We start from the raw sequence: 12,650 nt of genomic DNA on the forward strand, positions 1-12,650 counted from the left end.
AAAATATCAACAAACATTTGGAACAAACATTTCGACATTTAAAAACAAAAGTGAAAAAAGAGCAAAAGGAGCCAGTTTGTTTTACTTGCTGAAATAAAATGTCAGATTTTCATTTACTTTGTTTTCCCTTTTTAAAAACCACTATGACACATTAGCCTAGGGGAACCTGGATTATAATGGCAAATTCAGTTCTTATGCATCTTATTTATGAAATAATTGACATAACCTCAGAGGATGATCCAGAATATGTGGGCCTGACTAAAATTTGCCGCCTTAATAAATTTATAGTCTAAGAAAATTGCCTTTTTCATTTGAAAATTTAAAAGTTATTGTTTGGTCTTGCAGATCATAAACCAGTTTTAAAAGCTGCTGCTTTGTTTTTTTTTTTTTAACCGCCTTTTTGTGCAGTGGAAGTGACATGAATGAGTTAAATGGTTAGAGAAGGCCTCATTTTTAGTGAGATACCAGCTGAGCGATGAGTGCATTGAATTATGTTTTGGTTTCTTGATCAAAGTACTGAGTATTTCAGAATATTCTGTTGTATGACTCCTCGTCATTGTTCCTTTTTAGATCTAACTGGGCTTACAAAAGTGTCCCATGACATTATCAAATGCGATAACTACTTCCGAATAGAGACTTTTTAAAAAGAGATTTTGAATAGCCCTTTTCTCATCTGCTAAAGTATTTGTTTCTTAGTCACTCCACAGCCAAGAAAACTGCAATAGTAATATTATGCAAAAAGATGTTAACATTCTCTCTTCATCTTATTGTTTAACTTCAAAGCATTCTTGTGAACAGTAACAAGTTAGGACTGGAGCAAGATGCCAGAACACAAATGATTCAGCTGAAGTCAATGAAATGCAATTACAAACTGCACTTCTAAGTTTGGACTGAATTGGAGGGACCACTGGAAAACAGTAATTAGCCTGAAGAAAGAAAGAAAAAGCAAACATGAGCACAAAATGCAGTTTTTATAATTTTAGTTCTGATAACTGTTTCCCTTCCTGTTTACCGCATTTTGCAGAAGCTCCTCAGAGAAGAGGTTCATTCCATTCCCAGTTAAAGTACTTGAAGGTTCATCTTCATATATAAGCAGGGAGTTCATCTGAGCCCTCTGAGAGTTCTGAGTATTCTTCTGTAAGATATAGAAGCTCTCTTTTCAAACTAGCTCAGGCCTCTCAAATGTATTCACCTAGAAGCTTTATTTTCTAGCACTCTCTCCCACCCACCACCAAGACCTATTATCCTGCAGAACTGCTCTGAGAAACATACTCTGTAGAAAAGCATTGTAGCCATATTACCTCCATGAGTATTTTGGTGGGTGGAAGAAGAGATTTCAAGAGTTTATTAATAATTTCTTTATTCCTGACTTTCTACGTTACCTTCCCACTGTCTTTTATCATTTTATCATTTTATCTATTGTCTATTGGAGGATAAGCTTCTGTTAAATGTTAAGAAACTTTGAAAGCAAGAACAGTGTAGGATATCTCCTTGATTTAACTGGGAAGCTGATGATTATCAGGACTGGTTTCCCTGTCCACAGTGACAATAACCTTTGGTGCTATTGTGACAGAGACACATAATGGAGAACTAAACGGATGGTGTCTTTGACTCATTTGGTCAAAATCTGGTTTGTATATCAAATTGTCAGCGTTATTTATAGCATATTCCCTCCATTTTAACAAGTAAAACGGAATCGAAGGGTACTAAGAGCTGACATAACCAAAGAATAAATAAAAGGCAGGGACTCTCCTGCTTATGTGAACAATCGAAGAGTAGGAGAAAATGGTATTTAATAGTATAATGTTGGATGATTACATAATATTAGGCCACGTTAACTTGGCAACAGTGAGGGTTAGAAACGGTACTCTTCACTTATTTTGTCCAAAGGGTAATTGTTCCTGATAAATATGAGCCTTTTCTTTAATGTGAAATATATTTTATATCTGTCATTCAAAAAAAAGAAGTTCACATTGTATAAATGAAAGAAATGATAGAGGAATACTTTGATTCTAGCCTTAATAAGACATTGGTGGAAATATAAATGATTTATCATGAGAAAATGAACCAAATAATTTTTATTTCTACATTTTCTTCCCACTGTTATTTGCATTTTATTAAATGTTTTGGGGGAAAAAAAAATATATAGACCTGAAGGCCACGAATCTCTTTTTCCCTTGGGTCTCTTCCTTATTTCCACCATCGAATTCACACAGTAAATTTGTCTGCCTGAAGCAGTTCTCTTCTTTCTATTCTTTCTAAACTAATTTCTGAAGACTAGACAGGGAATTATTAGAAGATTCACTGCAGACTGTAATTTTCTCTGTATATATTTGCCATAGTCACTAATTTTGCTTGCTGTTCATGTTTTCGACAGGCTATTTTAAATATTTAATAAATAGCAGTAATAATAAAGTTCCTCTGATATTTTAGACTGAAGTTACAAAAAATTTATTTTACTTTTTTTGTTTGAGCTCTGAGAGCCTGTGAATGTTAAAATTTTTACAGCAAGCACTGTGGTTTAGATTGTGTTTCCAGTGACATAACTAGTTAAATATAAACCAGATGTGCTTTGAAGTTTATTTCCAGGAATGTACAGTGAACTGTTTCAATTCCTGGTTCCATGACATTTATAACATAAAAACATTGTATTTAAGGAAAAATTAAACAGTTGATATTTGTAGCTGTCATTGCATGTGTTTATAGTTTTTGAATTATTAACTATTTAATTTAAAATTGGAATTTTGGAAATATATGATATTGACATTTTTCTGTTGGGAGAGCTTCTTACAAATGAAATTAATAGATGAATTATCTATAGTCTGTCCTCAGGTTAGTTATCTGCTTCCTGATTATCTGATTCCTGTTTTACATTGTTTTTGCTGAAAGAATGTCAGTACTCTTGAATAAATTTTTTCATTCCAAATCTGAGCTATATTTACAAAACCTGCTTTTGTATTTTTCTTTTTAAAAGGTTTTTCTTGCTACAAATAACCTGAAAGAAAAATGTATTTATATTTCCTCAAACAATTTCTACTTCGAGAATTAAATTAATACCTGGGTACTACTTTAGTAGTTTGAAATAGCAAAAAAGGAACACAACTGTTTTTCACATTGATTTTTAACTTTGCATTTCAAGTTTACTAACTTAAAAATCAGCAGTGAGCCCTGCCTTTTCAGGACCAGTTTAGTTTATATTTGACTTCAGACATTCAAGAGCAAGCATATAGTTACAATCTTATTTATTTGTGTGTTTTCTGCCATATAATATTTTATATTTAATTCAAAGAAGTGTTTAGAAAAATAAAAGTATTCTAGTGAACTTAGAAACCCCCAGTGTTCAACAACAACAACAAAATGATGAGGTATATTCATCTGTTTTAGATAATTAACCAAGTACAGAAAGAAATTTCTGTACCACTTCTTTAAACTGAGTGGTAGAATTTATACTGAAAGGCAATCTTTGATATTGTTTGTAGCTTTAGCCGAAACTTGTATTTATTTTTAATTAACTCATGTTGAATTATTTAACTTTATTGACTTGACAATTCTGTTCATCACCACTTGAGAATGTAGGCATTCATACTCTAATTCTGTTTACTTCTGACCATCAACAAGAATTGTTTAGATTGTGGTATAGGATTTGATTTAGGACTCAAAACAAATTAATGCTAGTAAAGGTCTACTTGAAACAATTAAAAGTTTTTTTGCTTTTTTATTTTACCAAACTCAGTTGTGCTTTTAAAAGTGTTCCACACCAAACATGTAAATGTGAATGGGCTAAAGAGAGGGGAAGGTGGGTAAGGACTGGAGGAGAATGCTATACCTAGTATCGACGTTTCATTCCTTGTTTTCTGATTTGTATCCAGGAGTTTGGAATTAAAGCTGGCTTGGTGATATTTTGCCTCTAATTTACACTTTTTTAATTCTTCTAAAACATCACAGAACCAAAAAAGACAGGAATAGTCGGCCTTTGTTTGTGCACAGCACGTTGCATCTAGCGATGTGTTGCTTTCCGTGGAATCAGAATTCAGAGTCCCCAAAGGACAATTACATCTTATTATGGGAGGAAATTAATCCAATTTATGTAAAGTTGTGGTGGGATAGTGGAGAGTCACATCTTAAACCTTTTCCAAATAGGCTGATTTCTGTAGTCCTACTGTGTCCCCAGCTGTGTAAATGTGTATCCACCCTGTAAGATGCATGTCTCCATTCCCCATTCACTTTATGCCTCATACATCCATATTAAAGATACAAGAGCCAAGTTTACCAGACATTCTGGCATAGCATGGCTTGTTGGAATAATATTTTCCAGAAACACATGGCAGTTCTAACAGAATCTTTTCCTTCTGGATTGTAGATATAAATGAATGTGAAAGCAACCCATGTGTCAATGGGGCCTGCAGGAACAACCTTGGATCTTTCAACTGCGAATGTTCTCCTGGCAGCAAACTCAGCTCAACAGGACTGATCTGTATTGGTAAGATGCATACGCGATGCCGATGTTTCAGTTTCACTCAGATAAGCAGAGACCTCAGGCCTTACTGTGTGGATAAGAACAGAACATCATTACAGAAAGCTAATAATTAGAAGTTACTGTAGTTGTTTTCTCTTTTTATCAACATAGCAGTAAATTAAAACATGATACCATAACCTAAATAGACTTTTAAATTTTGTTAGATTCTAGGAAGTTCCTTTTATATAAGTAGATATATTATGCCATAAATTATAAGCGTTTCCATAGCGTACAGATATTTATATTCGTTACTCTGAGAATGCCGTAGGCATCAATACAGTCAAATCCCGGCTGCATACTTTTTATAAACAATCTTCAGTGGTAAACAAAGATGTGATAGCATTTGGACTCAGTTAACAGGACAAGAACTTGAAGATTTTAAGCTTTAAACAAATAAAAAGAATTTGTTTTCTCATTTCTTCCATCAGTCATAAATTTATGGGTTTCGAGGAAGAGAAAATAAAAAGATAACTGTTTCCTTGCTTTTGGAAATCTCTAAGGGAGCAAGGTTCCAAAACTTCCAAACTAACATCTTTTAATATAGTGAAACATTTAAAGTCGGTGCTTGATAATGACAATAGGATGTGTCTAAAACAAGATCATCTGATCTATTACTACTATAAGGAACATTTCAGCACATGTAAGGAAAAAACATCTATCCTGGTAATTTTTTTCCTGCTTTTAGTGTCTGTGGCTCCATTGGTTAGACATAGCAGAATTTATATCATTAGCTAGTATCCACCTTTAAAGTGAATTAAATATATATTTCCAAATAAAAGATGTTTCAGTTTTACATAGTGCCAAATATGTTGTTTTTGTTTCTAGTCAGTATGAATTTTCAATTTAATATTTGCCAAAGAATAGTATTTTTAATATTATGTCTGGTGTTAACAATGTTTAGCTGTTAATATGATATGCTAAAGTACCTGTTTGTTACATGACATGACCAAGTTCAGAGTTATCAACAAAAGCCTTTGCTTTGGAAATGCCACTCTTCATCTCCCCGTGAGGCACAGCTGATGAATTTTGAGGCTTGCTCAGCTCTCCATATTAGGAAATAGCCATCTGCCTGGGGCATTGCTTTTTTTCTTATAGAATTCCGGATTGGGGGTTGGGGGGAAGGAGGCATGTTTGTTGGATCTGGTGAGGCAAAAGTATTTTTGCTAAGCCACAATTTCCAACTGAGATAGAGTCATTTTATGATGTAAAGGAAATGAACTCAGCATTAGTCAATATCTCAGAAAACTAAATCTGTATGCCACTTGGGCATCAAAGATATCTTAGTTTTTGCTTCATCATAAACACTTCTATTATTTTGGCCTTTTACCCTCATTTATTAATGAAAAAAGAACAAAGGCTTTTTAGTCCTAAGTCATTATGTTAGGCAAATAAACACCACCATATTTTTCTCAGCCAATGTGCTAAGTGTTTTTATTTGTTATAATTGAATTTGTATATTCCAGCCAAGAGCTGCTCAGAAGGATAGTTACTTAATATTTTAAAAATTAAGACAGCATTTTATCTGCTTTTTTTTTTTCATTTAAAACAGAATTCTAGTTTTAAAGAAGAAAGAAATGGTAAAATATATAGAGAGAAAAATTATGAATTTTTTAAAATAGGAATGTTGTGTGACTCTAATTGGTGATTAGCCTGCAAACTACTCTTTCACAGAGTCCACACCCCTAAACTTAGAACGGAATAAGAATTCCCTGATGTGATTTCAAGTTTAAAATTAAGTTAGAACACATGAATTAGTTAGATGCTAAGAATATTTAGGAATTTAGACTCTATTCTGAAAACTTTCAAAATATGAATTAATCTTAAACTGGTTTGTAAACTGCTTGAAAGACTATAGCATTCTGACTGAAAATGATTCAGTATGTTAGGACAGTACACTTGATTAATCTCGCCTGCATCACGCTGCTCACGTCTGGCGGCTCTACGTAATCCAGACGAATTTCCCTCATCTGCGGTGTGGGTCTGCATTCTGTCCTCAAGTTAGGTGGACGTGACAGGGGCAGTGACCTCTCTGTTGTCAGATCCAATGGTCTATTCTCCTTCCTCATCTTAGCCCATTTCAGCAGTGTTTGGCACGGTTCATCACTCACCCCTTATTTTTCATTTTTGGCCTCCTCTTCTTTCACTTTGGCCCGTTTGCTCAGTTTGCTTTGTTTAGTCTCACACATCCTTCCTGCTCTCCAACCTGAAGTGTACCACAGATCAGTGTTTGAACCTCTGCTTCTCTGTCTACACTCATGCTTAGGTGGCTTCTACACTGACTCTCAAATTTACCTCTCCACCCTCAACCTCTCTACTCGTTTCAGACTTTTTGTTTCCAGCCGTCTGCACAGTGGCCCCATTTGGAGACATTGCTAATAGACATTTCAAACCTAATGTGTCTAAAACCAAATTCCTATCTTTCAGCTTGAACTGGTGTCTCCTAGAATCATTTCTGTCTTGACAAATGACAACTCCATTCTTTTAGTTGTCAGCCCCTAAAACTTTGCAGTCATCGTGGATGCTTTTCCCTCAAATTCCACATTGAATCCATCAGCAAATCTTGTTGATTGTACTTGAAGTTTTTCCATATTTCAACTACTTCTCACCACCACCACCAGCAACCCTCAATCTAAGCCACCATTATTTCTCTTCTTAATTATTACTGTAGCCTCTAATCTGCTTACCCTGCTTTATTTTTTTCAGAGATCTTAAGTAACCCTTGACTATATAACTACATGTGTATTGTGTATGTAAATGTGTATACACACAAATGAGAGAGAGAAGGAGAGAGAGAGAGAGAGAGAGGTGTGTATGTGTGTCTGTCAGTGGATTTTGTCTTTTAATTGTTGATACAATACCAGCCTAAAGAAGCATGGTGTTATAGAGTGAGGGCTCTGAAATCAGAATATGCAGTTTTGACTCGCTGCTGACCCTGTACTAGCTGGGTGACTCCGGGCAAATTAGTTGTCCTCCGTGTGCCTCAGTTTTCTTATCTGAAAATCATACATATCATGCAGGGTTGTTTTAGCAAGTAAATAACTATTACATGGAAAGTCTTTAATAGTGCTTGTTGCTAGCAAGCACTGTTCCAATATATCTTACTTAAAATGAGTATAGCCAAAGTAATCACTCAGTAATCATTCTGGGTCCTTAAAACATACAGTAGTAGTCTGGACCATTTAAATACACAATAGCCTTACACCAGCATCTCTGTTTCCTCTTTGATTTGGAATTTACAGGTTTAAGACCATAAAAAGCCTGTAATTTGAGGCTTACTGCAAGTGCCAATAAGCAAATCTTTTTCATTTACATAGTTTTCATCCAAACTGAATCTCAAAACATTAAAAAGCAAAGTGACTGTCCATCTCTTCTCTACATCTTTGCTGCATAACTTTTTGTATCTAGTGAAGGACAGAGTTGTTTGTTTCGTTTTAACCTCTGTCCCAGAGGGCTTGGGTTGTAGATAACTTCCTCTTACCCACTTCGTGTTCCGTAAGAATCAGAAATTAAGCTTCTCTCTTCATGGGCCTGCCAGTTTTATCACATTCCCTTTCTGTGTTTCTAGTTATGTTTTGTTTTTATTGTTGAATTTATCAGTAAAGCTTTATCTGCCCACGTTGCTAATTGATGTTTTTAAATAAATACTGTCGGAATATGCCCTTTTCTTTCATTGTTTTCCAAGTCTGAGTGCCACAATATGCTATTAAGATTTTGTTAAATGGTGTTTTACGCATCACCTGCATTGGAACCATCAGAGAAGCTTGTCAAATGTAGACATCTGGGCTTTACACCTGGAGATTTGTGAAACTGCATTTTAACAATAGCATTGACAGTGTTATACACACTGAACTGAGAGTCTCAGTTCTGCAAAGAACATTTTATAAATGATTTGTTTTACCCAATTAGTATTTGCCATGTCAACTTTGACTTGATTTTTTGTCCCTGCTTCAAAATCAATGATTCGACAGTCATTTAAGGAGGAATTTCAATTTGATCAGGAGACGTAGTCTAAAAAATTTAGGAGTAGTTATCACTAGGTGGTTGGATCCCAGATGAGTTTTATATATTTTTTTGCTATTTCTTTAATACTTTACCATAAACGTGTCACTTTTGAACCAGAGATAAAAGTATCCAAAAGAAAATGCCTGAAAGAAAATGCATCAAATATTAGCCCTGGTATGTCTTAGTGGTGGTTTTATAGGTAATATTTATTTTCTTTTATCTCCTAGATTTCTTTCTTTCTTTTTTTTTAAATTATTCATCAAATAAGTATCTTCAATTGGAGAACTACTGGCTTCTCTCTAATAGACCATAAATTGTGTGTAGTTTATTTGGTGGGGTATTTGGAGAGATTATCTGAGCAATTTTATTTGATAAAATCTTAAAGGAGTTATCATAAAGGATAAATCTTATGAGTACTCTTTACTCAACTAATGATCTTATTACGGTAATGCACTGTGTTTGCAAGTACACAAATTCCTATGTAAAATCTTGGGCAACAAGGCTGCTCCTAGAATACTGGTAGACATAATTGTATTAATTACCATGTCACGTGAGATACATATAATACAATATTTGATCTACATGTATGTAACATACTATATTTAAATGGATGTGCATGTAAATGTGTTCAAAGGATATACTATTAAAATTTTTTAAATAATCCTTTCGGTTTTTTTTAATAATATAAAAAATGCTGTTGGTGTGTATAAGAAATGAAAGCTCCCCATTCTTTCCTTTCTTTTTCAGACAGCCTGAAAGGGACATGTTGGCTCAATATCCAGGACAACCGCTGTGAGGTGAACATTAATGGGGCCACTCTGAAATCGGAATGCTGTGCCACCCTTGGCGCCGCCTGGGGGAGCCCCTGTGAGCGCTGTGAGCTAGGTAGGAGCCTGGCCAGGGGGCCTCTGGGTTTCTCATTGGAAAGCTTCTCCCTCAGCCAGGCACCTTTCTCACTATGTATTTCTGCAGTGAGGAAGACTATAATAAGATCATTATCCTCCCTAAAATATTGTCTTTTCTGGGGAAACTTATTCATTTCTTGAAATATGTGCTTTGTTTATCCTTTTACTGTAAGGAAACCTTCTCAATATTTTAAACAAGGAAGGGGATCAGCTAGAATTTAACTGCTGGTAAACTGTCAGAATTCTCCAGTGTCCTTGTTTGCATGGGTCCCAGTAGAATATCTTTCTTTCCTTTAAATCTTTTATTTGTTTATTTGAATTCAGTTGGCAATGTGAAAGCAAAAAGGAACCGTAGGAAGAATTATGAGAATTTCAATATATGGGTCAGCATCGATGTAGTTATCACAACATGTTATGTGCTACACTGAATTCAACAGGGGGCATCCAGAGACCTTGGCTTGTGGTTTTTATTTAGTTCAATTTAGATTCTATCATACTGTTTTTTGAGCTTAGACAGTTCTATTTTCTTTTATAATGAAGTAAAAATGTGTCCTGTTGTTCTCACAGATACAGCTTGCCCAAGAGGCTTTGCCAGAATTAAAGGTGTTTCTTGTGAAGGTGAGTATCTTCTTGGATGATATTTTAAATCTTTAGAGCTATATGCAAAATTTGCATGTACTCTCAATATCAAAACAAAATGATATTTGTCATTTTCAAAAACCTTGAAATTTAATTAAGTAATTAAAAATACTAAAGTAATCAAAAAATGCTTTAGAACAATACTCTTAGGAAACAACTTAGTTTCCCCTTTTCTCCTCTTTATACTGTTGCATAAATTTTCATGAGGCCACCACTAGCCTTTAAGGCACAGAATGGCTGGCAGAGGAGCATGTCTGGGCTGCGTTTTATGGACGGGCAAGGCTGGTAATTTTCACAGCCGGTACCTGAGAAAACCAGTGGCTGTGTTGTGGAATATTTCTGCTTAACTCAGTAATAATTCACATCATACTGAAGATTGAATACGCTACATTGGAAGTACAACTGCACCTGCGTTTTCTGTTTGTAACATCTTTATCTCTCTACTTGCTTAATTTCCCTACAGACGTTAATGAGTGTGAGGTGTTTCCTGGCGTTTGTCCAAATGGACGCTGTGTCAATAGCAAAGGATCTTTTCACTGTGAATGTCCTGAAGGCCTCACATTGGATGGAACTGGCCGTGTGTGCTTGGGTAAGATTCACATCCTTTCTCTTTTTTTATACTTGAAACCAGCCATGAATTTTTCTTATTCTTTGGGCAGTGACCAGTTCAAAACCATTAGGTCTGTAGCTAGAAATTCTTTAAGATATTTTGAGGGAAAATCAGTAATGGATATTTTTAAAGTGGATGTGTTTGAATGAAATGGTTTTTATATAATATGGAATGTTGATAGTGCTCAAAAATTTACCTCAGAAATAACGGTTTCTTTAACCAGACAGTTTTGGCAGGTTCATTCTTTCACACTGAGTCAGTGGAGTAAGAGAATTATGTAAATTTTGAACATGGAAGAAAAATTGAAGACCAGTGTTCGAAATTAACATTTAGCAGCCCGCTGCAGCTGTGTTCTTAGACAACAGTGGGGAAAGTCATGAGCAAAGATACGTTGTTTCTCTTTGAAAGCATTGACCATCCATCCCTGTCCTTCCTTGACCACCTTTGGAGTTTAAATTTTCTTAATGCATTATTTTCTAAAGATCTAAAGTGAGGCTCTTTCAGCATTGTTTTATAGAAATGTATAGTGGATCTTAGTCTTTATTAGTGTCGTGCTTGGCTAAACTGGAGTTTCAGGATTGAAAAAAAAAAACTTGTATTAATTTATATTGTATCTAAATAATTTTTTACTTACTTAAGGGATTTTTCCACAATATGCTATTGAAACAATATTTAAACTAACTTAATATAGGTTTGCATTTTAAATCTAAGCTTGTACACAAAACATGAGCATGGTAATGTTATATTCCAAGATCTTTAAGGTATTTGTATATATCAATGATTCTTAATGTTAGTACTAAGAAAAAATATTTGTAGTATCATACACTTTAGTTAGTATAATTAACACACAGATTTCATTTTAAATTACTTTTGGTAGCATCTTTAAATTTGGATATAAAGTGTGACTGTAAAATCATGTAGAATAGTTTAGAAATTACAGTATCCAAAGTTATTCTAATGAAAAATTTTTTTCAGATTTTTATTGTTAAATTATCTACAAAATTAAAACAAAGTAAAATATCTTTTGAAGACAGAGTATCAGTATGTCAGGTGACTAATGAAATCAAGTTGCCTTCAGTAACCAAAGGATACTATATATAAAGCTATATCATTGATTATAAATTATCAGTAAGCAAAATTAATTCCCAGTAACATCACTGAAAATCAAACCTTTTGTAATACTCTAAAAAGATATATTGAATTTTTCATCTTTGCAATTTGGTTAAGTTTTTGTTGCTACTTGAATTATGCTATATTCATTGTGGCTGGGGATATGAGAAAGTTTTGAGAAGAAATTGGCCTATGGAAATGTAAAGTTTTCTGAGATCAAAAGTAGAGGTAAATTGCTTTGATAGAATTGATCTACATCAGTGGTCCCAGACCCCAGTGCTTTGAGGGACCAGGCAGGTAACATAAATGAGCGGGGTGGTGATAAGGAGCGGTGGGGCCTGCAGCAAACTGTAGAGTGCATAATACCATCCAGAGACTTCCGAGTTCATATTTTAATTTCTGTGCAAGCCAATCAAAATGTTCGCAGGCCATTATATAGCCAGTGTGCTGACAGTGTGCTGATGTAAATATTGATATGGATCTCAATAGTGAAAACACAGGGCTACCCTGACAGGCTATCATAACTTTTTACATACTTAGTTCACGTGATTGTTTTTCGGCTAATCCCAGAATAGCTTCTTGAGCAAATTACCTCAATTACTTCAGAAATAATTGACTCAATCCAGAGTTCTCAGGCTACCTATACTTAAATAAAACTGTCATATCTTGTTAAGATCCTTTCTTCCCTGGTGACAGTGTAAAATGAGGTTGGCTGTAAATGAGACCAGCCCCTGAGTGCCTTGCAGTAACGAGACTCACTGAATTACTGTCGCACCTCGCACTGGCAGAGAATGTGGCTTCTTCGTTAGTGTTAATGCAGACACAGAAGGCAAAATCAACTACTGTGAATACCTGTATTCAATCTATC

At 34.7% G+C, this 12,650-nt stretch overlaps 1 protein-coding gene across 1 annotated transcript in view; it reads left to right on the plus strand.

Annotated features, from left to right (window-relative positions):
* FBN2 (fibrillin 2) overlaps positions 1-12,650 on the plus strand; it is a 241,980-nt gene that overhangs the window by 158,073 nt on the left and 71,257 nt on the right. Inside the window, exons 20-23 of the mRNA XM_016159020.2 lie at positions 4,361-4,480; positions 9,266-9,403; positions 9,991-10,041; positions 10,526-10,651. Of these exons, the coding sequence (XP_016014506.1) occupies positions 4,361-4,480; positions 9,266-9,403; positions 9,991-10,041; positions 10,526-10,651 (435 nt within the window). The remainder of the gene's footprint in view (positions 1-4,360; positions 4,481-9,265; positions 9,404-9,990; positions 10,042-10,525; positions 10,652-12,650) is intronic.

The sequence above is a fragment of the Rousettus aegyptiacus genome, unplaced genomic scaffold, assembly GCF_014176215.1.
Source record: "Rousettus aegyptiacus isolate mRouAeg1 unplaced genomic scaffold, mRouAeg1.p scaffold_m13_p_8, whole genome shotgun sequence".
Classification (NCBI taxonomy): Eukaryota; Metazoa; Chordata; class Mammalia; order Chiroptera; family Pteropodidae; genus Rousettus; species Rousettus aegyptiacus.